Source organism: Calonectris borealis, chromosome 9 (genome assembly GCF_964195595.1).
Source record: "Calonectris borealis chromosome 9, bCalBor7.hap1.2, whole genome shotgun sequence".
Taxonomy (NCBI): Eukaryota; Metazoa; Chordata; class Aves; order Procellariiformes; family Procellariidae; genus Calonectris; species Calonectris borealis.
The window spans coordinates 12,423,130-12,450,539 of NC_134320.1; the positions used below are offsets into that span (position 1 = coordinate 12,423,130).

At 37.8% G+C, this 27,410-nt stretch overlaps 1 protein-coding gene across 1 annotated transcript; it reads left to right on the forward strand.

The window, feature by feature from the left end:
• The first annotated feature begins 306 nt into the window (after window positions 1-306).
• ATP1B3 (ATPase Na+/K+ transporting subunit beta 3) lies at window positions 307-27,161 on the forward strand. The gene is made up of 7 exons (XM_075158271.1): window positions 307-591; window positions 9,394-9,522; window positions 14,154-14,261; window positions 15,839-16,026; window positions 16,765-16,815; window positions 22,576-22,662; window positions 26,026-27,161. The coding sequence occupies exons 1-7, from the start codon at window positions 483-485 to the stop codon at window positions 26,194-26,196; spliced, it is 843 nt and encodes a 280-aa protein (XP_075014372.1). The 5' UTR covers window positions 307-482; the 3' UTR covers window positions 26,197-27,161.
• Window positions 27,162-27,410: the final 249 nt, after the last annotated feature.

Consider the following 27,410-nt stretch of genomic DNA (forward strand, 5'->3'; position numbering starts at 1 on the left):
GCCGCACGCTGCCGGCCCGAAGCACCTCAGAAACGCCGCCGAGGCGCCAGAGCCGCCCGCTTCCCCCCCCCCCCCCCCGCCGACCCCCGCGGCGCGGAGTGAGACCGGCGGGTGCCCGCAGACCCCGCGCGCCCCGGGCCCCAACCGCCGCCGCGCGCGGAGCCGGAGCGGGCGCGAGGCAGGGCCACGTGCCAGCGCTCACCCGGGGCCCCGCGGCTCAGGCGCGCGGCCGCTGGCCGCCAGGGGGCAGGCGCGCGGCGGGCGGGGATTGGCTGCCGAGGGCGGAATGATGTCGCGGTGAGTCCCGCCTCGCCGCGGAGGTGGGGAGGGAAGGTCCCTGCGTGACTGGTCCCCCGCCCGCTCTCCCGCCGGGCGCCGCGGCGGCAGTTACTTAGCGGTTGGGAGCGGGCGCTCGCTGCGGCTTTCTCTGCCTGGGAGGCTCTGCCGCCGGGGTGCGCGACGCAGCCGCTTCTCGCCTCGCCATGTCTAAGGAAGCGAAGAAGCCCTTCCGCCAGAGCATGGCCGAGTGGCGGCAGTTCGTCTACAACCCCAACAGCGGCGAGTTCCTGGGGCGCACGGCTAAGAGCTGGGGTAAGGGCTGCGGCGGGGGAGGGAGGGGGGCGAGCCGCCCCGGGCCGCCGGCGAAGGCGAGGGGCGGCGTGGGACGAGGCCGAGCGCGGCGGGGCGGCAGCGGGAGGGCCGCCGCGGTGATGCGGGGGCGCGGAGCGGGATGCGGGGGCCGCGGCGGCCAGGTGAGGCGGCCCGCGAGTCCGTGGCGCACGCGCCCCGGTAACCGTTACAACCGCCGTCGCCCGCCGGTCTAAAAATAGCTCCGGCCGTGACAGCGGTGGGGGTGGAGGGCGGGGGCGCCTCCCGGAGCAGGTGGGGGTCGGGGGAGGAAGAGGAGTTTCTGGGAGCGCGTCCCGAGCTGACTCACCCTCCCGCCCCAGTACGCAAATGCAGCAAATTGGGCCCGCAGGCTCCTCCTCCGCGTGATCCGCGGAGGGACGGGGGGGGGGGGGGAGAGTGGGGGGACTCCGGGGGCCGCCTCGGTGCGGCTGTGACGGGCTTCCGCCGTGGAGGTGTGGGGCCGGCTCCCGCCCGGCGCGTATCTCTCCCAGCTGATGGCAGCCTGCGTGCATATCAGTGCAGCCGCTCCTCTCCATCCATTCCTTGCCGCCCCCCCGCTCTCCAGCATCGCAGGAAATCGAGAATGAATGAGCGCGAATTGCCTTTGTACTTCTAGACGTCAGCTGCGGATCAGAGAGGGGGAAAAAACCCCAAACCCAAAAAGTTTATGAGCCCCGATTCCACATAGTCTACAAAAGAATGATCGTTGTGTGTCATTGTGCGTCATTGTGCTAAATTTGTTCCAATGTAGGGCTTCCGGGCCTTTTATTTTTCTTAAATGAAGCTTTTAAATGAAGGTTCTCCAGTAAAGCTTGTGAAGGCAGTGTTTGTTTTCCTACTTTCAGGTAGTCTTCCCATTGCTTTCCTCTGAGCTGGAAAGCATGTTATCATAATCTTGCTGCTTCCAATAAAAATATTTGGATTTTCTGAGTATGTTTTCTCATATTAAACAGTTGTATAAATGCTTAATATTAGGATGTTTCTTCAGGCCTCATGGGACATATTTACTGACTTCAGAAAATGTTGTGTCTCCTCCCAAAACTTGGATGTAGTTGGGATACTTAATAGTTGTGCTTACAAAACCAACAAGAATCTCAGCGTGGCGTAGAGGAACAGGCCAATACATCCTTGGCCTTGACACAATCTCAATGAATACTAATGTTGAAATAGTGAGGAGGAGCCTTAAGCAGACTATGCATGGGGTGTGCTTGCTTTGCGGTGCCAATGTCTCCTGTCTGTCAAGAGAGGGCCCTAGCTCTGACATGAGTTCTCCTCCATTGAGATGGAAATAAGAGCTTGCGAGCTACTCTGCCAGTTGAATAGCAAAGGAGAGGAAATTTCCACTATGCCCTTGTCTAGTGATCTTTCTGTACAGGCAGGTTTCCTGAAGTGCGTGGGCTGGATGAATGGGTGTATGGATTGCAGAAGTCTGTCTGTGTCATGAATCTGATGAGCGCAAATACTGTGGGCATATTAGAAATAGCTCGTAACTTTTTCAAAAAAGTGAAGTTGAAAAAAACTTTTCTGTTTAAACCTTATCTAGTAGGATAAATCACTTACAATGTTACTAGTCTGTGCTAGTCCAAGCCCAATAGATAATGCTTGAAATTGGTACTACTTAGTTGGTAATTGAGTTTCTATGGCCAGCTCCTTTGATAAAAGATGTTTTTCCATATTGAGAAAGTATGTATAGGCTTAGATACCAGTTTGAATAATTTTACTTCATTAATAAGTTTTCTTAAGTGGTTTAGGTGATTGGTATGTGGTTAGTGCTATATACCTTTTCCTTAGCCTGGACATTAAGAGGTGACTGTTCAGCAGCACTATAAATAGTCAGTTTATTTCTTTTGTCAATATTTATTTCTTCTAGCATTTTTTCATTAACATATTGTGCTTATTTAATTTAATTATACATATTAAATAAATTACAGTCTTTGGCTGTTTTGGGGCGTGATATGTGGCTTTCTGTTTGGTTTTTATTTTTTAATTGCAGAACACTAATTGAGTGGCTTTGTTGGCACAGAAGAATATGCAGGATTTGGTGTCACTTCTGCCCTTGCAGTACTGATGTGAGCTTAGAGCAGTCTCACTGACTATTGTTCTTTTTCTGTTGCCAGTCTCCCCTCTGAAAGGCAGGGAGGTAGGAGAAGAGAGCTGTGGTTGCCAGTCCGCTCGGCTGTGGTGTCTCCAGGGGCAGCATGATAAGAATTCAGTTGGCTCTGATTCTTCCATGCGTATTTCTCTTGTCTCAAGACAGTTTCCTCACAGAAATAAGACAGAAGCAGTAGAGAAACTGTTAAATAATTATTCACATTATGTGCATGTTTTGCCCTAGTCTGAGGCAGTCCTGGGGGCTTATGTAAATTGTAACTGCAAGGCAGTGATTCTCTGTGAATCTGAGTGCTATGGCATTGGAGTACTCATCTTTATCTGCCACTTCTACACCAGGATTTGTAGAAAGATAAACACAAGCAGCTCCTATTCTCATTTGTCATGTAACAGAGTTATGTTGCCTATTAGAGTGTGGTAGAGAGTTGCCTTTCACAGTTTGGTAAAAATCCTGCACTGAGTCCCCTCTTGCTGTAAAAAATGAGAGATTTTTACTTTATTTTTTGCAGACTTGAGGGATAATTCAGTTTGAGTCTTTCACAAATCAGTATCCAAACCTAACAAAAAACCCTCAGCAAAACCCTTACATTTTTAATTATCTGGCATAATCATTTGTTGTATTAAAGAGACAGAAAATACTGGAAAAAACTGTTGATGAGTTAGTGGTGTTCTCAGCAACAAGGCATAATGGGTGCTAATAGTCCTCGCAGAGGTGATGGGAAGGAGGGTCTGTCCTGGGGTTCCACACAGAGTGTAATCAGGTAGGTCAAAGAAAGGAGAACTTGGAAGACTGCCATGTGGGGCCTTCCTGTAAGTAAAAGGAAAATCGGCATCTGGCTCTGCCTGTAATAGCAAGGTGCTGTGCCTGCCTAGAATTATAGCAAGAACAGAGTGAGATCATCATGCAAGTGTTGTAATGGGCTGCTCACTACACACTCAAATGTGTGCATAATCTTACAATATAGGCAGTAAACTCTTTTTACACAAGGTTATAGAAAAACAATTTGTGCCAAAAAAAAAAAGGTAGTATAAAGTCTAGCAGTACTTAATTTGTGGTCACACTAGATGTCATGTCAAGCCTGTTTAAGACTTTCTGTAAAGCTAGTTGTGTCAAGGTGTTCCAGGTAGGGGTGGCATTGTCTTGAAGTACATAGAAATTTGGACCTACTGAATATTCTTTTGAATGCTTAGTTGTATCCTTCAGTGCACAAATATGTGCTTGAAATTAAAGAAACAAACAAAACCCCACCACCACCAAGAAAACCTAATACCTTATTTTTAGAAAAGCTTTCCACCATGTGAATGGATATACAGTTTTGTCGGTCACTGTAACAAAAGATCCAGTTTTGCTTCTGTTTAGTCTTCACTGAGTTCTTGCTGGGACATACAGTACTGTCAAAGTTTTAACTGCTTTTCTGACTTGATTCGTCTGTGTTCTTTATCAGTGTTTTGAGCAGGGTTTTGTTGTGATTTAACTTTCTTCATGGGTAGTGTAATATTAAACATTCTGGCATCACTGTTTGCCATTGCAGTAGAAGCACTTACAAATCCAAGTCGTGAATTGGAGAGAGACACGGTGCTCTTTTTTCGTGTTGTGGCAGATGGACAATTAATGTAAAAATTCCTGCACAGCCAGGAATATGACTGCAGTCAAAATCTTACTAAACTTTTCCATGATACTTCCTATCGTAAGAAATGAGTATTTGGGAAATCAGTAGAATATTTTATTTTCCATGACACAGATTGCTCTGAAGAAAGAAGGCTTGCTTTCTCTTGTTACAGGTATCAGTAAGCTCTGGTGGTACAGTGAGGGTATTTTGGGGGGTTGGGGTTTTTTTTGTGTTGTAAATGCTTAATCATGACATTAAGCACTGGCTTTTGTGATTCTTTGCAAGTGTTGCACTTGACAACTTTTATTGTCTCCTGAAGCATTTAGCCATATTATATGTGGATCTCTGGCTCATTGTGAAATAAACTGTAACACAGGAGCAAGGTTTTATTTCTTCCTGAAGTCTTCCTTCCCTCTTTCTTCTTCTCTCTCCCCTTATAATCCCCAAAATTTGGAAAACAGTAATTCTTGAGTGTCTAGGGAATAAAGTTGAAACATGATTAGTGCTTATCTAATATGTATAGTTATGTTAGCTTAAGGCATGGAAATCCATCTGCAGGTGGACCAAAAGTCCTTCTTGATGTTGCTGGCATTGGTGGTAGTCACTAGTAACATTACTTAGGTATTTAAATCCCACTAATTAAAGATACTGAAGAATGATCATACAGGTGGTAGGATCAATGTGTCATGGAATCCAACAAACCATAAAGACAGCATTTCATTTTCGTTGTTGCAGGTAACAATAGTTGAATAGTTGCTTCTGTGTCTGTTGTGAGAGTGTTTATATTGATACCTGTATATATCTACCCATGTATTACATGCAGGTAAATCTGCCAATCTGGTTTATTGCCAGATTGACATGCTTTTTATCACTTTTGCCATGTAAAGTTTGGAAAGCTTGTATTCATCATGGAAGTGATGGCCAGATATGTGATATCTTGCATTCACCAGAGTCAGAAATTCTAATTTTCATAGTGGAGAAGTGTTTTGATCCCTGCAGATGAACTCCAACTAATGATGGCACCAACATCTTGCTTCAGAAGTAGTAGTTTTCCAGATTTGACTATTGCTTATCCATGTAGTTAGGATATGAAGGGTTTTTGGTATTGTGATGCCCTGCAAAAAGAAAAAAACAAAACAAAACACCCAACTAGGTAAATTGCAATGCGGAATTTTGGTTTTGACAGTTTTCCTTGTGTGATAGTTTTAGTGTTAAAGCCTGAGAGACTCGGAGGGATTGGTGTAGCAAGATGTTCTGCAACAATTGAGTCGAGTTGCATGTTAGATGTGGTAGCTGTACTTTCCTTGGAGTAAATGTGGAGGATAGCTTTCCACTGTTACTTGGGTACATCTTGTTTCCTGACAAGAAATCCAGTGTTATGTGAAGTTATTTTGGCAGAGCTTCTTGACAGGTTATGGCTTGTTCACTGTGATTAGCTTAGGATAATTAATACTAATAGGCTCACAAAGAGCAGCTTTCTCAGTTTGGGGCTGTTGGAAGTTGCAGAGGGTTTTTTTGTTGTTTGTTTCTTCCCTCTTTTTAATGTAGCGAAGTAGCATAAATGGAGCAGTTTAGTCTAGTGGTCAGTGTTCTGCAGTGCATGTACAAGCTATATTAAAATACAGATTAAAAATACAGATTAAAATAATCTGCGCTTTGCTGGACTGGGGGAGGTTAGTGGAGTTTCAGGGCTGTGAATAGAAACAGTCTTTCTAGCCTTGTTACTGCTGCAGCCCTGGTGGATATGATTTTGCTGGGAGGGAAAAGGACTCCATAAGGGACTGTTGCCACTGCAGTCTCCACCACGGAGTCGATCACTGTGGTTTAGACATTGGGGTCCCTCTCATTTTCCCCAGTATTGGCGCTTCCTCTGTGGGCATGAGGGCCCCCCAGGGACTGCCTACGCGTAGCAGTTCTGCCCCGCTGCAGCTCTTGGCAGGGCAGGGGGACCCCAGCAGCCCCCTTCTGTGCTGGAGTAGAGAGGCTGTGTAGGTGGGTAGGCACCGTTGCCTCGACTGAGGGAGCAAAGGAAGAGAGCTGCAGCAGGCTTGGATCAGCTCTTCAGGGTGCTTCAAAATGAAGTCCAAGGCCGGTACTGCAGATGTTATGGTAGTATTGGCCCAAACCAGTACTGTGTGTAGGGCCATGTCTGCTTAAAAGTGCACCACTGTGGTGCTGTTACGCCCATCAGTAATAAACAAGTGAGCAGGGATTTTTTTTGTTTGTTTTTTACCTGGTGAAGTTAGGCATCATCTTTTGGAAATTAAAATACAGATGTATTCTGAAATAGCTCAATGAAAAAGATTTCCCTGACTTTCTTGCTTTTGTGCTAATTGCCACAGAAGACGCTTGTCTTGTTGTAAATGTCAAAACTTTTTTTCTGTTCCGTTGGAACTGATTGATGAATGTCTTGGTCACTTGATGGAAAGTGTACTTTTTAGACAGCTTGATGAAAGTGTATTCAATAATTGATTAACTTGTAGGGATCAAAATGAGAGCTGACCAAAGGTTTTGTAAGGGAGTTTTTTTGTTTGTTTTTGTGATACCCAAAATACATTGGGTATTAATCAGAAGATCATTGTTTTGTTTTGGATCCAGTTAAAGCAATTGTAAGCTTATAGGTAAAGCAAATTGCTGGTGTCCCAAATACAGATGCAACTTCCGTAATGGCTTTTGTTGATTAGGATTTCTACTGTTTGTTTTTATATGCTATTTTCAGCTTCTAAAGAGCTGCTAAATAGCCTTAGATATAGTTTATAATAGATATCTAGCTGTCTTGTTCATTATAGAGTAAGCTTGTTCTTGTGTTCACGTACTTTGTTACTTAGCTTCTAGTCACTGGGTTGTGTCTTACATCTCAGCGGTTCCTAAATGTATTTTAAATAGCTGATCACTTTCAGATTATTGCAGATTGGTAAGTAACTTTCTCAACATGTGAAACTGAAAACTAAAACCAAACAAAATCCAGTAACATTCAGCTGGTTGCTGCAGAGAACTTATGTTATGGTAAAGATAATTTGGGAAGCGCCTCATTATTTTAATTTATGTATGTTGAATTCTTTCAGGAGAAGTAATACAGGTACTTGCATCTTTAGCAGTCATGGATTACTGGGGGCTGTGGTACACTATAAAGTATTTCAGTGCGAAAGGCAAGCATAGTTTCTGGGACAGGAGCCGGGGGCTAGGCCTCCTCCTGTCATCTTCCAGTGGACAGTACACATCACTGGTGTATAGTCATTGTTGCTTTTGATTTTTCCTTTTCTATGGAAGGGTGAAAAATATGCACTTGATTCTCTCATATAATCAAGTGTCAGTGGTAGAGTGTTGCATAATGGTTTTGATGTGCTTTTCTTGACCTGAGTTATATCTCTTTGGCTTCCTAATAACAGCCTTATAGCTAGAATATTTTGTAAAAATTTAATTTCTGTCATCATCCGGTTATGGTTTTGAATTAGAAAGGTTTTGAAGATGGCTCTCTGTGTAAGCATCTGAATTCCGTAATAGTTGTATAGATCCTATTCTTTTTGATAATGTCTATGCATGTGTCCTTAAGTCTCAAGTGTTCAGTCTTAAAACAGAATCACACGCTCTTCTTTTGGGTTAGTATTGTATACTCGATTAATAAAACAATCTCTTTGAATCTTAAATGTCTTTTAGTAAGTCTTCCATCCATATAGTATATATGCTTCATCTTTAGTTGGGAACTATCTCCAGGTAAACATAAATTTTAAAAGGTAATCTAATAGTAATAATCAATACATATTTTCAGAACTTCTGAAAACAAAACCAAGGAAATGTAACAAACAGTATGCTGTTATTTTTTTGCTTTAATGAGATACACTATCATGGGTCCGTCAGGGTCAAAAAACAAATAATGCAAGAATACAAAACCTTGTTTGAAAATTAGTAACTAAGATAATTGAGCTGTCCCAAATTTTAAAAGGCTTTTAAATGAGGGTTATGCATCATACCTCTGAGAAAAAGGACAGAAAGTTATTTGAAAATCTCCGCAGCTGATCTGAGTCCCTGTCGTCTCTAAAGTAAGATTTTAACTTTGGCCTGTCTGCTGTTACCTTGTCTTTTCAGTAAACAACTGATCTGTGTATCCAGGGTGCATGTCTGTGCATGTATAATGAAAAATGGGGCGGGGGGGAAGAACAGGGAAAAAAATAAAACCACTTAATCGCAGTAAGTTTTCAAGCTGTTTTCCTAAGTAGTGTTCTCGCTTAGCGATTTGTTGCAGCTAAGTGATAGAGAGGTACAGCGTCGCAATAGGCTGTTTCCTTGAGGCTGTTTGCTCAGGTTTTGAGGAGCTCCTTACGCAACTTGTCAAGTTGAAGCTAGTAACATCTGTGTAATTGGTGAATTCCAGGAGCATTGCTGGGTCCCCGAGGTAGATTGGTAAAGCAGGTGGATGTGTTAGGCAAAGACACTTGATAAGTCTGGATAGAAGGCTTGGTTTGTTTTCAAAAATACGCAGCAGAAAGCATTTTCACCTTGAGAAGTCTCTCGCAACTGGATGCATGTGTGAATGAATGCTCTGTGTGGAGTTCTTTCAAACATCAACTATGTTATTAAAGCACCAATTGCTTCCTGCCTCTTGTGGATCCAGTGTAATAATTTTATCTTTTCACTCAGTTCTTCCATCTTCCTTATGACCCCTTCCTTTCCAGATACAAAACTATAATTCCCTTAAGCAAGTGAAACTATTTTTTTTCTAATGGACAGCTTAGTCATCTTTGCCAGCTTTCCTATGTAGCCCAAAAGAGTGGTTTTTAATGCTTCTCTCTTAAAAATAGAGATGCCAAAATGCCCTGTAAATTTTAAGAGCCAGAAAGTACGAAGGAAATGTTTTTGCACGCATTGTTCTGCACTGTGCAATACATATGTATGGTAGAGGCATATTGATTTATAACTACAATTAGGAGTGGCAAGGGATGGGGGGGGCAAAACCAAATGTATTGCTTATTTCCCATTTTGATTTTCAAAATAGGTAATGGAATTAGCTGAGATGAAAATAGTAATTTTAGCTTTTTCTTTACAGGTTTGATCTTACTATTCTATCTGGTATTTTATGGCTTCCTAGCAGCACTCTTCACATTCACAATGTGGGTTATGCTTCAGACACTGAGCAGTGATATACCAAAATATCGTGACCGGATTTCTAGTCCAGGTAACAGTGTGGGTTTTTTTTTTCCCCATAAACCTCTGTCTGGTTTAACAGCTAAGTTTCATTTGAGAGTTTGTTTAAAGTATGAACTGCCTATGGGAAACTGTGATTATTATTCAATTACTTACAGGTTTCAAAGATAAAACTTGGTGTGAGGCAAGTTATATATGTTTATAGCATAAATTCAGTCAGTAGCTTTTTGTGTGTATATGGTAACTTTTGCTGTTTTTTTCCTAAGTTCTTTTCAGTTGAATTTGTCATGTATGTAACCACACTTCTACCTGCACATCACCACAACACGCTGCTGTAGAAGTGGGATTATTATTTAATCATATTGCTTTAAAGATACTATAAACCAGTTCTCTTGGATCAGATGGAAGGCCACCTGTGATTAGTATTTGATATTTTGAAGAACGTATAGGAAGGCTGTACTATGGGTGTGATCTGCTCAAGGACTATGATACGAAGGCATTTCCAGAGCTTTCATTACAGTATTAGATAGCTTTCAATCCACATGGAATGTCTGTGGGTTCCAGGGGTCGTTGACCTATTATGTAGGGATCCACTGAAGAGAGAGGGTCCTATTTGATGATGAAACTACATCCACGTAACGTGTAGCTGCCACTAAAAGTCGTGTCTTGCTTCCTGGAACTACTGCTTCCTTTTTGTACATACCCACCCAGTCCTACTGTTGGCTGGTTCAAGGAGCTATATGTGACAGGAAAAAAAAAAAACCTGCACAAATAAAAATGAATATTAAGGTGGTTGTCTTTTTTCTTTTTTTTCTTTTTATTTTTCCCTTCTTTTTTTATTTTTTAATTTTTTTTTTTTAAGATTGGTTTAAATACATCACAAAAATCTGTCATTATAAGCTCTATTTTGGTGTATCTTCATATTGGAAAAAAATTAAGGATTTTCACTCTGAAAGATTTAAAAGATAGTTCTGTGTACTTAACTACACCAAAGAAATTAGTGTTTTCTAGTTACTGTTTCTGGAGAATGCGTAAGTATTTGATTTGTATATGCAACTTAAGTGATTGGGCCACCTGAAAATTTGATATCTCAGACTTTATAATAACTTGGCTTAGGGACCAAATTTATGTTTAAAACACAACAAAACTAAGTGGCTATGCAATATTAATATTTCGGTGGAAGCTAGACTACATTATTTTTTAAAATACCTTTTCCTTTTTTTGAACTCCAAACTCTTAAAATTAACCAGCACCTTGCAGCTGCATCAACACTTAGGATGAAACAGTAATCTTTGTGTGAGCAAGTTGCAGTTGGGCCATGATAACTCTCTCTGAATTCTGAACAGAATTTGTTTTGATGTAGTGTTCAGGCCTTTGCTAACAAGTGTCCTCTTCTTATAAGGGATTCTTGAGGATTTGTGTTGTTTTTTCAAGCTAAGAATGGGCTAAATGCTGGAAAGAATAATAATAATAATGATGAAAAAAAGACCTGCTTAGTTTTTAAAAAAAAAAAAGGAAAAGAAAAAAAAAAAAAAGAAGGTGGCTTAGTTGACCATTCTCCATTTCCTTTGTCAGAACCTTGGTAGTGGATGGAGCTGTGGGTAGCTGTGACTTAATATTGGACTTGAGTGACATTTTTTCTCTTGTGGCTCTTGCAGTTCAGGGTATTAATTTTCCTTTGTTTTGAAATAAGTCATAAGGGATGTTTGTTTAAAAAACTACGTATGCCACAATTAGTTTTTAATTTAAGAATTCCTATAACATTTCTGAATTAATTTTTTTTATTAACGTGTCTTTAATTACTCATACATAAAAGTTAATAAAATTGCTTACTTCTGTTTTAATGTTTCTGTTTAACTCTGTCATTTTTCAATTGCAGTGAAACATGTCATGTTCCTGGCTGTAAAACTTTAAATTATAAAAAAATTCTACACACAAAACCTGGATGGCGTAGGTCAAAGGTTTTACTCTTGTGTTAAACATACTTGGAAATCTCATAGTTGATTTATTTTATAATTGATGTTTGACTTGCATTGTACGCTGGGATAGAATAGTATCAATCAAATCCAGATGATTTCAAAACCTTTTTTTTAAATCCCCCTTGGAACTGTAGGATAATATAATCTCTGTTACAATCCTAGATGTGATTCTATGTTGAGGCTGCTAATTCTGTTCCTCTAGAAGAGCCGAAATCCTGCATCTCTCACAGTCTATGCATCAGTCCTTCAAACAGCTTTTTCTGTAGAATTTACACCATAGACTGTGATCCACTGGAATTGGAGCAGTCCCTTCCTCTTAGGATGTTTCTGAAGTTCCCCTGAAGCAATAAATCTCTTCAAATTATTGTTTCATTCATTGATGACTAGTTTAGTTACTTTGTCATATTAACTTTGAAAAACAGCATCTAAGTCCTTCGTTTACAGTATAATTCTGTTGATAATAACAACCTCTTCTCCCCCAAAACCCCTTAGTGTATAAAACCCCTTCAGCCATTTTTCAGCCCTGTGACTAATTATCTTGTATTTTGTTGAATCCCAGTTCAGTGTGGAGGCCAGAAGATGACTGTAATGGTGCAAAGTAATTTGCAGTCAAAAATGGTATTTGTAGTTTTATATGGACTGTCAGTCATTAAGGCATTTAGTTGTGGCTTGCCTGGAAATAATTTAACTGCTGCTAATGCAGAAAGGAGAATTTATGATTTACTGGGAATCCTACAAAAAAGGTGGAGTAAAAAAGCATTAAATTATATCTGGGTTTTTTTAGAATCTAAAAGATGTTTATGATAAATTTCTAGTATATACCTTTATTATTTCCCAATTTAAAGTATTTATAATAATTTCTGCCTTCGGATGAGAAGCTTGGTCATTTCTATAGGTGAATCCTTAATAGACCTGGGCTGCTTAATTGCACTTTCTATATGCTTTCCAAAAGCTTACTGTGAACTACAGTAATGTGTTAAGAATCCAACATTAAGTTAACTTACCCAACTTTATCTTCCCACTGTAGTCTTATCTTCCTAAAGGTTTATTTTGTATAAAGAAGGCCTGATTTTAATTTTATTTTTTAATTTTGGGAGATGAGTTTTGTTTTCTGCCTTAAATTTTATTCATTTGGGAATCTAGTTTTAATTGGTTTTGCCAGAGGATAGGAAACTACATGGCATCCTAAGCTGATACAATTAGTCGCTGCTATAATTGCAACTTCTTCCCTTATGCCAAATTTGACGTTGATCAAACCATTTTAATATTCTAACTTAGAAAAAAAAAATCTGATAAAAATAGGTTGGGGTTTTTTTGTTTTTTGTTTTTTTTTGTCTTTTCTGGAAGTTCTGGAAGCAATGTCAGTTCTCAGCTATACTTGAAGAGATAGATGCATGGATACTCATCTGTTAATCACAACTGCAGGGTTTTTATCCATTCTAATTATTTATATTAAATAAGAGTTACCTTAAGGTAGTGTGAATAAAGCAATCAATCATACACCCTTTTTTGAACAGATTTAATCGCTTTTGCAATATCTGGTCGTGTAGTGCTATTTCATCTGCTACTGAAGCTGTGATGAATAATAGTAGCATTAGGTATCTGTGTTAGTGACAACTCCTGATGGTACCGGGCTGTATTTATTAGCAGAGCGCGTGCCTTTTGCTTTCACCTGCTACAAAAAAATCCCTAAGATATAACTCTGTACCTTTCTTTACCCATATCCTGGGAAGAAGGACAGTTCATCTCTCTCAAGGGCCCAAACTCCATGTCAGTGTCTGCCTTTTTCATCCTTCAACGCAAAGCTGGACTTCAGCATTCGGTAATCTGTGTCCTTGTTTCTCCTGCCAGTCGTGGCTCCCTGGCTGTAGATTGCTCCTGTTCCAGTACCCTCAGCCAGCAGCTGAATGAAGCCAGCCGTAGACCCCCACTGCAGCAGACGGGGGCACCCTGGCTGCTGCAGTGTCAGGTGCTAGCAGCCTGGGGGGCAGCTCAAGAGTGTCGTAGTTACCACAGCCTGACTAAGGTGTACCCCTTCGAGTGACACGTGTGCAGTGGCTTGATAAAGTTTCTTGTATTCTCCATGAAACAGATGACATCTAAACTTTCTGTTTGAGGAGAAGGAGGAAAGGACTAACAACTAACTTGGCTTGTCTGTTTTGATTGGGAAATCTTTCAAGCCATGTTTATGCATTATAAAGTGTTTAATAATACTTTGTTTCTTGTGGGTTTCTATGAGATTAATACAATCATAGCTTCACTCTATATTGCCTAAAGCTTTGAAGCATAGCTTTAACTGGAGGCTTTCTGGGTGTGGTTTTGGGTATTTTTTCAATTATTTTTTAAGTTTAATTTGCTGAATATGGAAAGTGGGATGTGAATCACTAAAATTCTTTGATTGAAAGTGATTAAGTTGCTGATTTTGCTATTCCTGATCAGTTGGGTTTGGTTTGTAAATTGCAATTATACATTGGATTGAATTTAAGTATTAATTCATGTAATGTTGATTTTGATAACTGACTTCAAACCAAACTGTCTTCCAGTACTGTGAAATACAGGGGTAACATTGATGTTTCTTTACAGATAGGTATTTTCCAATTTATGGATATGATTTTTGAGTAGGTTAGAGTGGCGTAGGGAAGAGAAGTTGTTTAGTTCTTTACTTGCACTTTTTCTTTTTAAGGACTTATGATTTCACCAAAGCCAGACACTGCATTGGAATTTTACTTTAACAAGAGTGACGCCCAGTCATATGCGGAATATGTTTCTACACTTAGAAAATTTCTTGAATGTAAGTAAGTTGCTTACAACTGCCCAAGTAATTCAGGAGTCTTAATGTTGAGTACTTTAGTTTCCTTTTTTCCTTGTAGTTACAATTGCTAATGAAAACTGATGCAAGTTCAGGCTTACTCTAGACATGCATGTTATTAAAGTATATACTTTACAGGAAAAGGTAAGTATCAGTACCTGTACTGGACAGGGAGCCTGAGCATGAGGAATAGTGGAGTACATAATGGAGTGTTTTGGGTCCTAGTCCAGTGTTTTGTTGACCTGGTTGTTTAAATACTACAAGATGTAGAAATTACATATGCCAAAAGAATTCAGTGTAAAATTACATAGGTCATGTATTTGGAGGCAAAGTTTATCAAGACTTAACTGATCAGTCTTCATCTAAATGGCTTGGTAACTGAGTGAGAATCCTTCCATCTTAAGAACTTGAGTGTTTGCCTATTTAAAAATGAGACACACAAAGATTAAATTAATTGCAATTTATTCATTTTCACCCTGATACACAGTTCTTACGGGCAGAAATATTAAAACATTGAATTTAGAACATGGCAAAAGTTAACACAGGACAAGACTGAAGATGGCAAAATCACTAGTTTAAGTCATACATTATTTTAGATATATGCCTGTATGTACACTTAATCTAAAAATACAGAAATCAATTTAAAATATTAGTAAGTTTAACCTCTCAAAAGTTGTAAGTCAGAATTGAGGAGGTGCTGTAAAATCTCACCTGTGTGCATGAGTTGCTTTGTTAGATACACAAGCTATACTTGAATCTATCTGGATTCGTAGTTTTGGTGCCTACTAAAAGCTTCTATGAGTAGGCTTTTCTTTCAGAGCTCTGCCAAAGGTTCCTGGGAGAAATGCTACATTTCATGATTACCTGCCTCTCCTGCAGTTCAGTGCAGGACTCTTGCATTGAGGATGAACTTACCCTTTTTCCATTTTACTTTGTTTATGCTTAGCTGGGGGCCGGGTGTAAGGGAGGGGAACAAAACCACAAAACGTGTTAGATGTGAATAGGTGAGTGTTTGGAACCATGTGATCTATGTACTTGTGAAACACAAGAAAGTGAGAAACAACTGCGGATGTTAGTATAACATCAGTTGTACTACCTGATGTAAATGTAGAGGCAATTTAATTATTGAAATATTTGAAGTTTTCCTGTGTGTTTATAAAAGAAACACCTGCAAAGGGAAGACTGGTTTAGTTTCCAGGCAGAAGCTTGAATGTTTATATTTTAATACATTATTAGTTTAGAATACATAATTAGCTTAGAATTAGTTTATGTACAGAAATTAATGAAGTTGTGATTATTGACACATTTCGAAAAGCAGGAGAACATTATTTCTTTTGTAATACTCTTTTTGTTCTTTCATTCAAGTATAGTGCCACTTCTTGATAGGCTTTGAAAAAGTGTTTAAGATGGATATAAGAGACTTAGTGCTCTGAAAATAGTCCTTTGAGAAAACTCTAAACAAGTGACAACTATAAATTAGATGTTTATATAGGCTTCTGCAGTTTTTGGCTACTTGTATGCTTTATACCCTTGATTTACAAGCTATTTCTGTTTCATAGCATATGATGATTCAAAGCAATCCCAAAACATAAACTGTACACCAGGAAGGATTTTTGATCAGAATGATGTTGCTGTTAAAAAGGCATGCCGATTTAACCTCTCTGAGCTTGGGCAATGCTCTGGAAAGGAAGATAAGACCTTTGGCTATTCTAAAGGAACTCCTTGCGTGCTTGTGAAAATGAACAGAGTAAGTGCCTACTGATTTTTTAATTCTTAGTATAAGTGCTCCCAACCACCACTGTGAAAAATGACTGTAGAAAAGGTCTGAAATATATGTTCAGTTTGCTTCTCAAGATATTTGCGTTTCTGGAATAGTGTAATTTACTGAAATGTCTAGCAATTCATGCGTTTCAGAGAGTAAAATGAAGTGAGCTTTTTGAACATTCTAATACTTAAAAGTATTGTCTTTGATTACTTGCGCCAAGGTATCTGAAAACCCTGTTTTAAAGAGTATAGTGCTCTTTGGTTTTGCTTACCGTTCTATGTAACAGATTCTAAAACACTGTGCAAGTAAAGTGTGTTTTACTTCATGTCTGTGTTCTAGAAACGTAATTAGAATGTCATGCATTCTGTAACTCCTAAACTATGTAAGGTGATGAAAACTTTACTGAGTGAATAAGTATTTGACTTTTCAGTGATGTTATATATTACTTGAACTGCTAATGGGTTTGAGCCATTAATGTTACATGCTGAATGTAAAATAAGAAAATAGTCCTTTCAGTGGCCACCGTAACTATTTGCACTTTAACTTGACAATGCTTTAAATTTTAGTCCTAGTCTAAGATTTTGCTTCATATAAAAATGACACTAGATAGATTTGCTCTGTGAACTCTGTCATATTAAGTGGGGGGAAAGTTTCAAATTCAGTCTGTAAAACTGGAAAGGGGAAGAAAATCTATAAATATTTTAACTTTCTTTCTTTTAGATAATTGGATTAAAGCCTGAAGGGGAACCACATATACACTGTACATCTAAGGTCAGTTCTGAATGTAAGAAATAAGTGTGTAGTTAATTTTCCTTGTGATTAGGATGAAAAGTGAAGTAATACACTGTGTCAGAACACTTATTTCACTCTCTTTCTTTCTTGTTAGACTTTGTACTTTTTTTTTCTTTTCATCTTACTGTATGTCTAGTTTAGTTTTAGTGTCTCTAATTTCTTCAGTGTACTTATAAAAATATTTTTTTGTTGTTGTTCTTTCATCTTTAGAGGTATTTGAGCTACCTGACTTGCTTTAGAGTTGAGGAAAATGCATACATGTAATTTGTAGTCTTATTTATTTATTTATTTATTTATTTATTGTGAGTTGTGTTTTGTTTTCCCATTTCATAACTTATATTTTTATTTTTTCTCCATGCTGCAAGTGCACCTTAGCCAATTTTATAAATGATGGGTAAGACACACAGTGTGGAAACGAATGTTACTGTTCAAGTAAAAGTTGCCTTCAAATCAAGTATAAACTACTTATAATAACGGCTAATCTATGCATATTTGTTGTGTACCAATGGATTTACCCAGAATGTTTTATGGCAACTATAATAATTGCTTTGACTTCTGCATATTTTTCCTAGACTGCTTGGGGAGCAGTGAAAGCCTTGGTAAGTTAGTAGTTTGAGCAAGGGATGGAGTCATGGCTTTTAGCTTAAGGTGACTGGTAAAAATGTAGGCTAGGAAATTTCAGCAATGAATGAGACAAATACTGTAAGTGTTCCTGCCTTCATCCTAGGTACCTGTGGTAGGCATAAATTTTAATACTTGATTTTTGTGGAGTCTTTGAAAGTTTTGATCTCCCCATGACAGTCTGTTGCAAGTAAAGGTGATTCCTTCTCTTATTTGAGACTGATTTCCTTATGTCCATTCTTAAAAAATGTTGTTCTGTTGGAGGAATTATTTGTTTCTTTAGAATAATGCAATTAAGTTTCTTCTACTTTTACTAGTACTCTTTCTTCTTTGGCTTCTCTAGTTTACCATTTTTCATAATGTGTTATCCCAAACTGGACAGAAGTTTGCCTGTAGCTGAGGTATTCTTAATGACAGAATTTTTCCCTCTGTCATCACATTGGAAGTAATAATGTCTCTGAGGTGAATTTGCTGTATGTAATACACTGAGTCTTTATCTTAATCGTTTCACTACTTAGATCTTTCTTTTGGTTATTTCCCAGTCTGTATTTGTATATGTGATTTCTTGAAGTTCAGAGCTTTGAACTTCATGTTGCCATTTTTGGCCCTCCCCTCCCCCGTAATTTTTCATGATCATTTTAATGGGATCGAGTTCTCTGAAGTGTTTTGAACTACACACGGCTTGGTGCCATCAATGAATGAACTTCCTTCTACATCTCGCAAGTCCTTACTGAAAACACTGAATACTCCAGGACAGTCATCTTCATTGCCACCTGAAGTGCCTTGTGAGGTGTTGAGAACTAATGTTCGAGTGATTTATAAAATATAGATGGTAATCCTATTTTACGATGACCGTGTTTCTTCAGCTTTCTTACATGGATGCTCTATGAGACAGTGGTAAAAGCTATACTAAGCAAATCACAGACTATGCTTTTTCTTATCCTCTTAGCTGATTTTGCTAGCAAAAGAATAAGTTTGATAACAACTTGGTTGATCATGGTGGGTTTTTTTGCTATTTTTTTACCCTTTGAGATACTTACAAATAAATTGTATTGTATGTTATAGTATGTATTTTCTTGCATCCTCTTTCTTTAAGTACGAAGTACTGCTTTTTACCATATCCAGTTAGAATTTCTCTGATCTACACAAGTGTGGTGTAATTTTAAGATTATTAACCTTCTTAGTTCTTTAGTGACTTCCAGGGAAAATATTTGTCATGCTTTGCCACTTTGAATGCATCTATTTTATTAGCCTATTCTTGCCCTAGCTCATGATGATTTACCTGCTTAGGAAAGCTTAAGTATTGGTTACAATTTATTCTTCTCTGTAGACAACAAAGTGCAGAAGCAGTATCCACAACTTTCTTTTTCTCCTTTTGTCAATGCTTCATTTTTACAGAACTTCTCCTTCTTTCTGTTTTGCCCCTTGCTTATCGAAACTCCTACTTTAAATTTAAAGGATTACGCTGTTCTTTACATGAGCTTATGAGGCCTTGTTTCCAATTCCGTTTTTAGTTCTTGGACTCTTTAGGATATGAGTGCTGTGTAATGGTGCCTTCCTCTTCTGTAGTGGATAAGGTGAATGCTTACCTGGAAATAATATCTTGTGGCTCTTCTGGATCTTGTTGATGCAAGGATGTGAATTGTGACCCTCTTGTGTGCACACTGGAAAGGTGCAGAAGGATAGCCAATAGGCTTTTGTGCATTTTGCAGATGAATTTATAATCGCATTGCATCTGCTACTGTATTTGAATGTTCCCTAAATACTGGCTCATAACAGAAGTTGAAGTGTAGAGGTTATTTGTACTGCTCTATTGCCTCTCTTATTCAGGGCGTTTACCTAGTCTTTAAGTAACTGATGTTTTCTGTTGCAGTGTTTTGGGGTTTTTTTTCCTTCTATATTGCTGTCAGCAAATGTGGATTAAAACAATTCAGGGCGTACTGCAAAGTTTAATCCAGGTGACACGCATTTCTGAAAATAAACCCCGCACTGGTATTAGCTTCATAGCATATATAAGCATATTTGTGCGGTTCATAGCACAAACACAACTTACTAGTAATTTAAAATTTACATCAGAAATCTTTAACATCTGAGTGCAAAGATGGATTTTGCTTAAAAGGTCATTTAATGGAGCAGACTGGAAATCCTACTATCATGTTCTCTTCTCTTGTTGGTTTTTTTTTTTAGCCTGTAGATTTGCTGTTTACCAATTTTTCGTTCGCCTTCATCTATGTTTTTAAATATTTCTTGTTCTTTATAGTTAGAGTTTTACATATATTGAGAGCAATTTGGAGAAGTGTCTACTTCGACTTAACACAATATGACTTTTAAATGGAAAAAAATTTTTTTTTTTTTAATTAAGAGGGCAAGTCTCTCAAATACAAAATAATGTTAATAGCTTCTGTCTGCACATCCTGCCAGTCTTTGCCACCTGAAACATCATTTAATTTTTTCTCTTTGAAATTTATGTTCTTCAAGCATTCTCCTGTGAGGCGATTCTTCTTTCTTCTCCCTGCACTTTTCCAATGGGATTTTTTTTAAACAGAAAAATTTTAGATAGATCTGTGATTTCTAAGTCAGCACACTTGATAGTTGGGGATGCTCCCCCTTTTGCCCCTACATAGTGGTAGCTGTCATCACTGTCATTTCTGTAGATTAAGAAAGCGAGTGTTTGCAGTCAGACACTAATTACAGCTGGTTCCTCCACCTGCACCCTGGAGGAACTGACCTGCTGTAGTCTTGAGGATCTCCACAAAGAGAAGCAAGCCAAAAAAGGATTGTGTTTCCAAGAAGTTTGAAGATCAGCATTTTAGGTCTTCAGTTGTGGGCTGGAGGTGCACAATTTCATGTGTGCTGGAATATCTTGCAGCAGTATTCTTCCAAGTTAAAACTGCCTTTACTGAAAACTGGTAGATTTGATGCATGTTTTTTTTTTTAACTACAGGAAAGAAGAATAGCCTTAATTCCAAAATACATATATTTCTGCTGTTTAGCGACCATCTTGACTTTGTATTAGGTATTGCTTTCCAGTTTACAAGAATGAAGAATGGCTGTATGAATGACACTACATGCCTTGCTATTGTCAACATACTCAGCATCTGAGTTACTTTGCTGTTCGTGACAGAAATCTTAGGTGTTTTACAGTTTCTACTAATGGATACTGCTCTTCATCTTGTTCAATGATACCATTTCTTCTTCTCAAATGATTACAGTCTTGCCCAAGTTCTTTCCTTCGGTCTTTTTACATTATTTTAACATCTGTAAAATTGTTTTTTCTAAGACACGGTCTTAATAAAGACCCAGTAAGTGAGGTGGAAGTTTATTTGTCCAGCTAAGTGGTCTGACTTTTAGATTTGCTGACTGCCTGCAACTCCTTGTGGAAATAGTAAATGGTAAGAAGAAAAAGTGTCACTTGCTAATGGACTGATTCTTGAAGCTCTTCAGCAAATGCAGCTTGTTTAGGTGTTGGGGTTTTTTTAAAATTGTGTAGGGATATTAACTAGGATTAATTAATTATTAAAGAAAACCCCAAACCCCACAGCAGTTGCATGAGACAGGTAGTTGCATGTCCCAGAACCTCTCTGCTATTCCATTGATAGCCTAATGCGTATATATTTATGACTGCATGCATGCCTTGTGTTTAGCTGCTCCAGAAAGCTCTACTCCTATTTATCTTTCTTATGTTATTCTGTATTCTGCTTTTTAAACCATCATTTCAGAAATATATTTGAAAAATTAGTATTTACAGCTGCATGAGCTTTAAATAAAATAAAGAATAATGGTGAAAAGCAACACATTTCTACTTAGTAATTAAATTTGCTAGCTCAAGGTCCAAAATACTTAATATATTGAAGAATTGCAATAATTTAGACTGCAAAGGAATAAGAATGTGGCCATATCCTAAACAACATGTTGTTTGTTCTTTTGAGGAGGCAAGGAGAAGGTATTCTTGAGCTGTGGTTTATTTACTATTTTTTGATGTTTGTGTTCCTCTTTTGCTTAGTTCTGTTACTGCAGTTGTCTTCTGAATTTTGTAGTGTATCTTTTTAAAATTGCAGCTGTTGTACATGGTAGTATAGAAAAAACAATGAAAGTTACTAAAGTACTTTGAACTTGTGAATTACACTGAACAAGCAGTGATGTTCTGAAGATATGTTTAGCATTTTGAGGGGGTTGTTTTAGTGGCATTTCCCTTTATCATGGTAATATGTTTACCTTATTATAGAAAGTCACATTAGATGTGGGCATTTCCTAGTAGTTTGAACTTGCGGTAGTTTGATGTCCTGCCAGGATACACAATCCTGAGGAATATTGTATATAAGGAGTTGTGTCTGTGTATCGCTGTACTGACAGCCTGTGTCTGGGACAGCTCAATCATATATACATGTTTTGTATATCTTACCGATTCGGTAACTCCTTAGTCAGAAATTAGGCACCAGCTTTGTAGGTAGCTGCTTCTGATTACAAGATTTGGGATTATAGGGAAAGTCTAGCGATAAGGCATGCATATGTATATTATTCCTCTAAGGTGGTGATGACACACAGAAACTCTAGTAACATTACCATTTTAAACTTGGGTTTCCTTTTAGGTAGCCTGTATTTCAAGGCTAGCTGAACAAATGTTAGGAATAGTACACTATGGCTGGGAGGGGGCTATAGTTCTTTGTGAAGGGTTGTATTGTTCCAAATCTGGGAGGCTTAAAAACCTGGCTTTAAACAGAAATTCATCTTTAACTTGAACTTAAATACAGATGTGCTGTTGCTTCACCAAAATATACAGGCTTGCTTATGGATACTGGGAATGTTAGCTTATGTATGGGTTTTTTTCGGTTGTTGTTAAATTATTCATTGCAATGAATATCCTCTCCCCCCATCCCCTTTTCTTTGACTCGTAAGGGAAACATGAAGGCAAGCTGTCTTGACTTGATTACTCGTGTGTGCAGCATGTAACTATTTGCCAAAAATAAATCTACTTTGGAAGTTATTCCAAGAGTTTGTAGCTCAGTTGCCTTTTTTTAGGGATCTTGCACTTTATCATTGGGTTATAATTTTAATTTTGTATTCATTTTTATGCAAGCAGATGTTAACTTTTAATTTTGTTGCTATCTCAAATCACAGGAAGAAGGCATGGTTGAGATAAATTATTTTCCTCCTGAAGGCTTGATTGACTTAATGTACTTTCCATACTATGGGAAAAGCTTGCATGTAAGTATGCCTTAATGATGGTCTTCATTTTGTAAATGTTTTGTTTCTGTTTACATTTACAATTACTAATATCAGATTGATTCTGAAGTTTGAACTTTGTAATGAGGTACTCATAACGTATATTATATATGCAGAAATTTCACAGTGCTTGATGAGATTAGAGATACGCTTTAGCAGATATAAGGAAATAAACTGGGCATTGTCCTAATGAAGAAGAGGCTGTATACTAGCAGTATTAAGGGCGGCTGCTGCTTTTTGGTCACTGATACCTTTTGGAATCTTTTTGAATGCAGGGAAATGCAGGAAAAGTAAACTGGTTTTTTGGATTACAATACAATTTCTAATTAATCCTTGGGGTTTATGTATAGGATATTAAGTTTATAATTCATTATGGTATTGTTGATTATATTCCTATGTGGCTCTGCGGTCATGTTTTTTATTTGCTGTTTTATGAAGAAGGACTTCAAGGTAGCAGATGGGGGGGTGTTAATTTTTTTTTTTTTAATTTATTTTCTTATCTTTGTTTTTCTTTGCTTCTTCCATCTATCCTCATTGTATTCTGACATAAATTTTATTTATCTAATTGAAGAACACTTAAGTTTTTAAAAACCCCAAAGCTCACTACTTTATGGACACAGAATATGTAGAGTTAAAACTCCAATTTCTTTTCAAACTTGAATTTAGTTATTTTTTTCTTTTCTTGCATCAACTTGTGATAACTACATACAGAAAATCTGTACCTTCTAATAAAATTATATTGCGTCTCATTGACCAAGTTATTTAGTCTAATAAACGTCTTCACTGTTCACCATTGAAGATAGAAGTACTTTTTAAACATAAATCTATTAGATCCATAGTATACCACAGTGGTTGTTTGTAATTTCCCCAAAGTGATTTTTGTACTAAATTATTCCTTTATCAGTTATTTTTCCAGTGTACTCTATACTTACTTGCAGCAGTTCACATAACCTTTTTTTATCCTCACATGGCTTTTACTAATGAGGAAGGAGTTTGTTTTTCTTCAACATTGGCTTTCATGTTACTTACGGGTAGTTCTGTGTTTTCCATTTTGTTGCCAGACTTTTTGAATTGGTAAACCATCCATTTTCTCAGACATACAAGATTAGGGAAAGACTGTCAACCTGTGCTTCCAACAGGCAGAATCAGTACATACTCTATCCCCTTCTTGGAATGAAAGAATAAGGAAAGAGAGCATTACTTCCCTAAGCAGCGCAAAATACAGCATCAGTAGACCTTAAGATGTCAGGAGGTAGTTTGTACCAAAGACGGGATGAAGAACTTTCCTGACAAAATTCCTGTCTTGCTGCTATACTGATGGAAGAGGAAAGATTATGAAAGGAGGGTAATGAAGTCAGGCAAAACTCAATGCTATTCCTTGCTTGCTTATATGAATAAGAAAAAGCTTTACCTTTTTTTTAATTGATTTAATTTTTTTTTAAATTATTTAGTTAGTTAGTTTTTTGTTCAATGTCCTTTCATGTTCACTTTGTCATGTGGGATAGAGGCTATGGTTTGAGGGATTCTTGCTTATGTGAGGCTCAATTTTCGTAACGTAGTATATTGTGAAAACGAAGAGGCAATAAGAAGAGTTGTGAGAGACTGAGGTATTTGACTACGTCTCAAGAGACTGGATTGATTTCTTGGCTATACAACAGAATTTTTATATTATATCAGTGTGGAATTGTTGAATTACTTTATTCTGTAAAGGAGTTAAGAGGATTCAACTAAGCGTGCTGCTCTTGTGCTAAGGTAGGAGCCATAAAAGTACTAATATCTACAGTTTTGTGGTCCAGAATGGTTATTTCCCTTTTGCTGCTCAGCACGATGAGCCCAACTCCCTGACCTTAGGGAATGTTAACCTTTTTTAGATAATCTAATGCTTAATGAGGATGCTGATTCTCTTCCCCACACGCACCCACCCATTTTATGTTGAGCAAAAGGCCATTCTGGTATCATCTGTCTTCAAAACATCATAGAGATTTGTGTACCTATTTGAAAAATCTTGGCGATGAGAGGACTTCTCTGAGGAAACACAGGAATTTTATTTCTGATTTTTAGAAAACTCAGCTAGTACCTCAAATGTCGTATGATCCTTGAAACCAGAGAATTTTGAGGCCTAGCTGCATTTCCCCCTCCCAGTTTGAAGTTTATAGGAGCACAGGAAAATTTCTGATCTAGTAAAATCACTACCCAAGGAAAGCAGTTATTTCAATCTACTTCTTACTAGTACTTCACATTAAAGATTTTAGCACATCAGCTTCCATGCCATCATTCTTTGTAAATGAAACTTCAACTATTCTGTAGTGCTTTCTTTGGTAGAGAAGTAGAGAAAATAGCCTAAAAATAACAGAAATGTATTAAGGAGTCTCTTAAGTTAATGAGAGGGAAAAAAAAATCTAACCCAAAATTTTGTTCCATTAAAATTTAAGCCTTATACTTATATAATACTGTAGTGTCATATTTAGTTCACTGGCTTATATGAATTTTTACCAAGAAAATAAATAATTTTGCTTAATCAGCAGTCAGCAGTATCGACCTAAAAACTATAAATAAATTATGGAAATACTTTATGAATATTGGATGAAATGCTGCTTTAACAGTATATAATAAATAAGCCCTTATTTAATTCGTAGGCACTTTACAAGAGAATTCAAGTTGTCCTAATTGAATTGGACTTGAGAAATAATATTGGGTTGACCAAAAAAAATTAATTCTGCATTCATTCTTAAATTTTAATTTTTATTATAGGGAATGGAGTCAAGAATTGTAATTGTTCCACCAAATATGATTGACCAGGATACTGTCAGAATGTTCAAGGAAAGGTTTCTGTGTAAAGCTATCAAACAGATAACACATTTTAGAATGGATTGTTGCTGAACAAGTAAATGGGATGGGCTGGAAGGGAAGCTAGTTTACTAGTATTTGTTGAATCATGCTTTTGGAAAAAAACACTTAGAATCATGCTAGAAAAGTTATGTTCTGTAGCAGATTAAAAAAAAAATAAAAACAAACAGAAGAGACAATGGAATGGATAGGAAGGAAGACTATTTTTTCAGAGGCTGTTTCAAGTAGAGGTTTCTAGAAGAATTGGACCCAATGTAATAGAAAGTGGTAAAGTCATATGCCTCTTGAAGATACTGTCTGTGACTTAAATTATGTTGAATGTATTAGTTAAGAAATAGTATGAAGAATGTATAGCTGACTTACCTGAGTCAGATTGGGCTTTGAAAAGTTGGGTTCTTAATTAGCTTTTTTCTTAACTGTTCTGATGGATTAAATGTTAATTTAAATGCTAACTTAATCTGGTATCTCAAATATTTTCCCCATCTTTCTGTTTACTAGGCTCACTATTTACAGCCTCTAGTGGCTGTTCAACTAGCAATTAACTCCAGCAGTACCAAAGAAGAAATAGCAATTGAGTGTAAGATCCTGGGCTCACCCAATTTAAAAAATGAAGATGATCGTGACAAGTTTCTGGGACGAATTGCCTTCAAAGTTCAGATGACTGAATAGCAGGAGTAAAAAATTCTCCACAAAGTAAACATTGTGTTGTCTGTTTTGTATCAGCTGGACATGCCATTCTAGGATATGAGACCCCCTTGGAGAATGTTAAGGTGGTTTATGGCATTCAGGGTAGCATAATAATATGCTTCCAACTCGTATGTTTAAAATTCCTCAAAATAAATGCCTATCCTGCTTCTGCCTGCCCCATTGGAACAGTGTACAGACTATAGTTATGTCATAGGGACCTGTAAATAGCTGTTTCCAAACACATAATAATGGTGACCTTTGTCCTGTTCTAAAATGTGGTTTTATCCCCCAAGTGAGTGTCTGAAGCTTAATGTGCTGTGCTATGTAAATATTGTGTTGATTTAACACTGGTTTAACTGTCATATCTCAATGCTGACACAGTTATAGGGATAAATAATAAATGGTACCTGATTGACATAGTGATTTTTTTGTAAGAGTAAACACCTCCAACGTAAATTGTGTGTATGGGAGTGGGTGGGTGGATGGATGGCTGTTTGGAGATGCCTTAAATTGTAGACTGGGTGGTGTGGGAGAATTGAAATGGCATTTAAGAGTTGGTATGGAGTTCTGAAAGTAAGTGCTCAACTAGTACTTTCTTGTGCTTGTCACTGTGCAAGTATTGTGTACATGTAATACTTGATATAGAGTTTGGTATTCTAGCTGAGGAATTGAATCTTTCTTCGTGTTGTTAATTGCTTGCGATATGTGGAGCACAAATAAAATCTATACAATATTTTAAAACTTTTTAGTTCAGAAATATCAATATACAACAATTTAAATTGTTTAGGGTCCTGGTAACAGTTGTACAACGGAGCTGCTTGAAAGAAATGGCCTCACTACTATGGGAATAAGCTTTCATTTTCCAATTAAAAAATTTCCTGAAGAACCTCTGTTTAAAAAAAAAAGAAAAAAAGGATTGTCTTGATTAAACATTCCTGTTTAATTTATATACTCTGTTTCGTTGCATCATTTTAACATGCTTCACGTCTTCGTCTGCTCTTTCACCTTGGATTTTCTGTGTGTTTCCTCATCATCCATTTAGAAAATTGGTGTCATCAGCTGCTTTATAGAAATATCCTATTGGCTTGGAGTGGATTACTTGCAGTTTAACGTAAATATTTTTATTCATTCAGTTGCTAAAATGAATACAAATAGACTAGTTTATTTGTGACTGCTCCTCACATGAAACCAGGCTG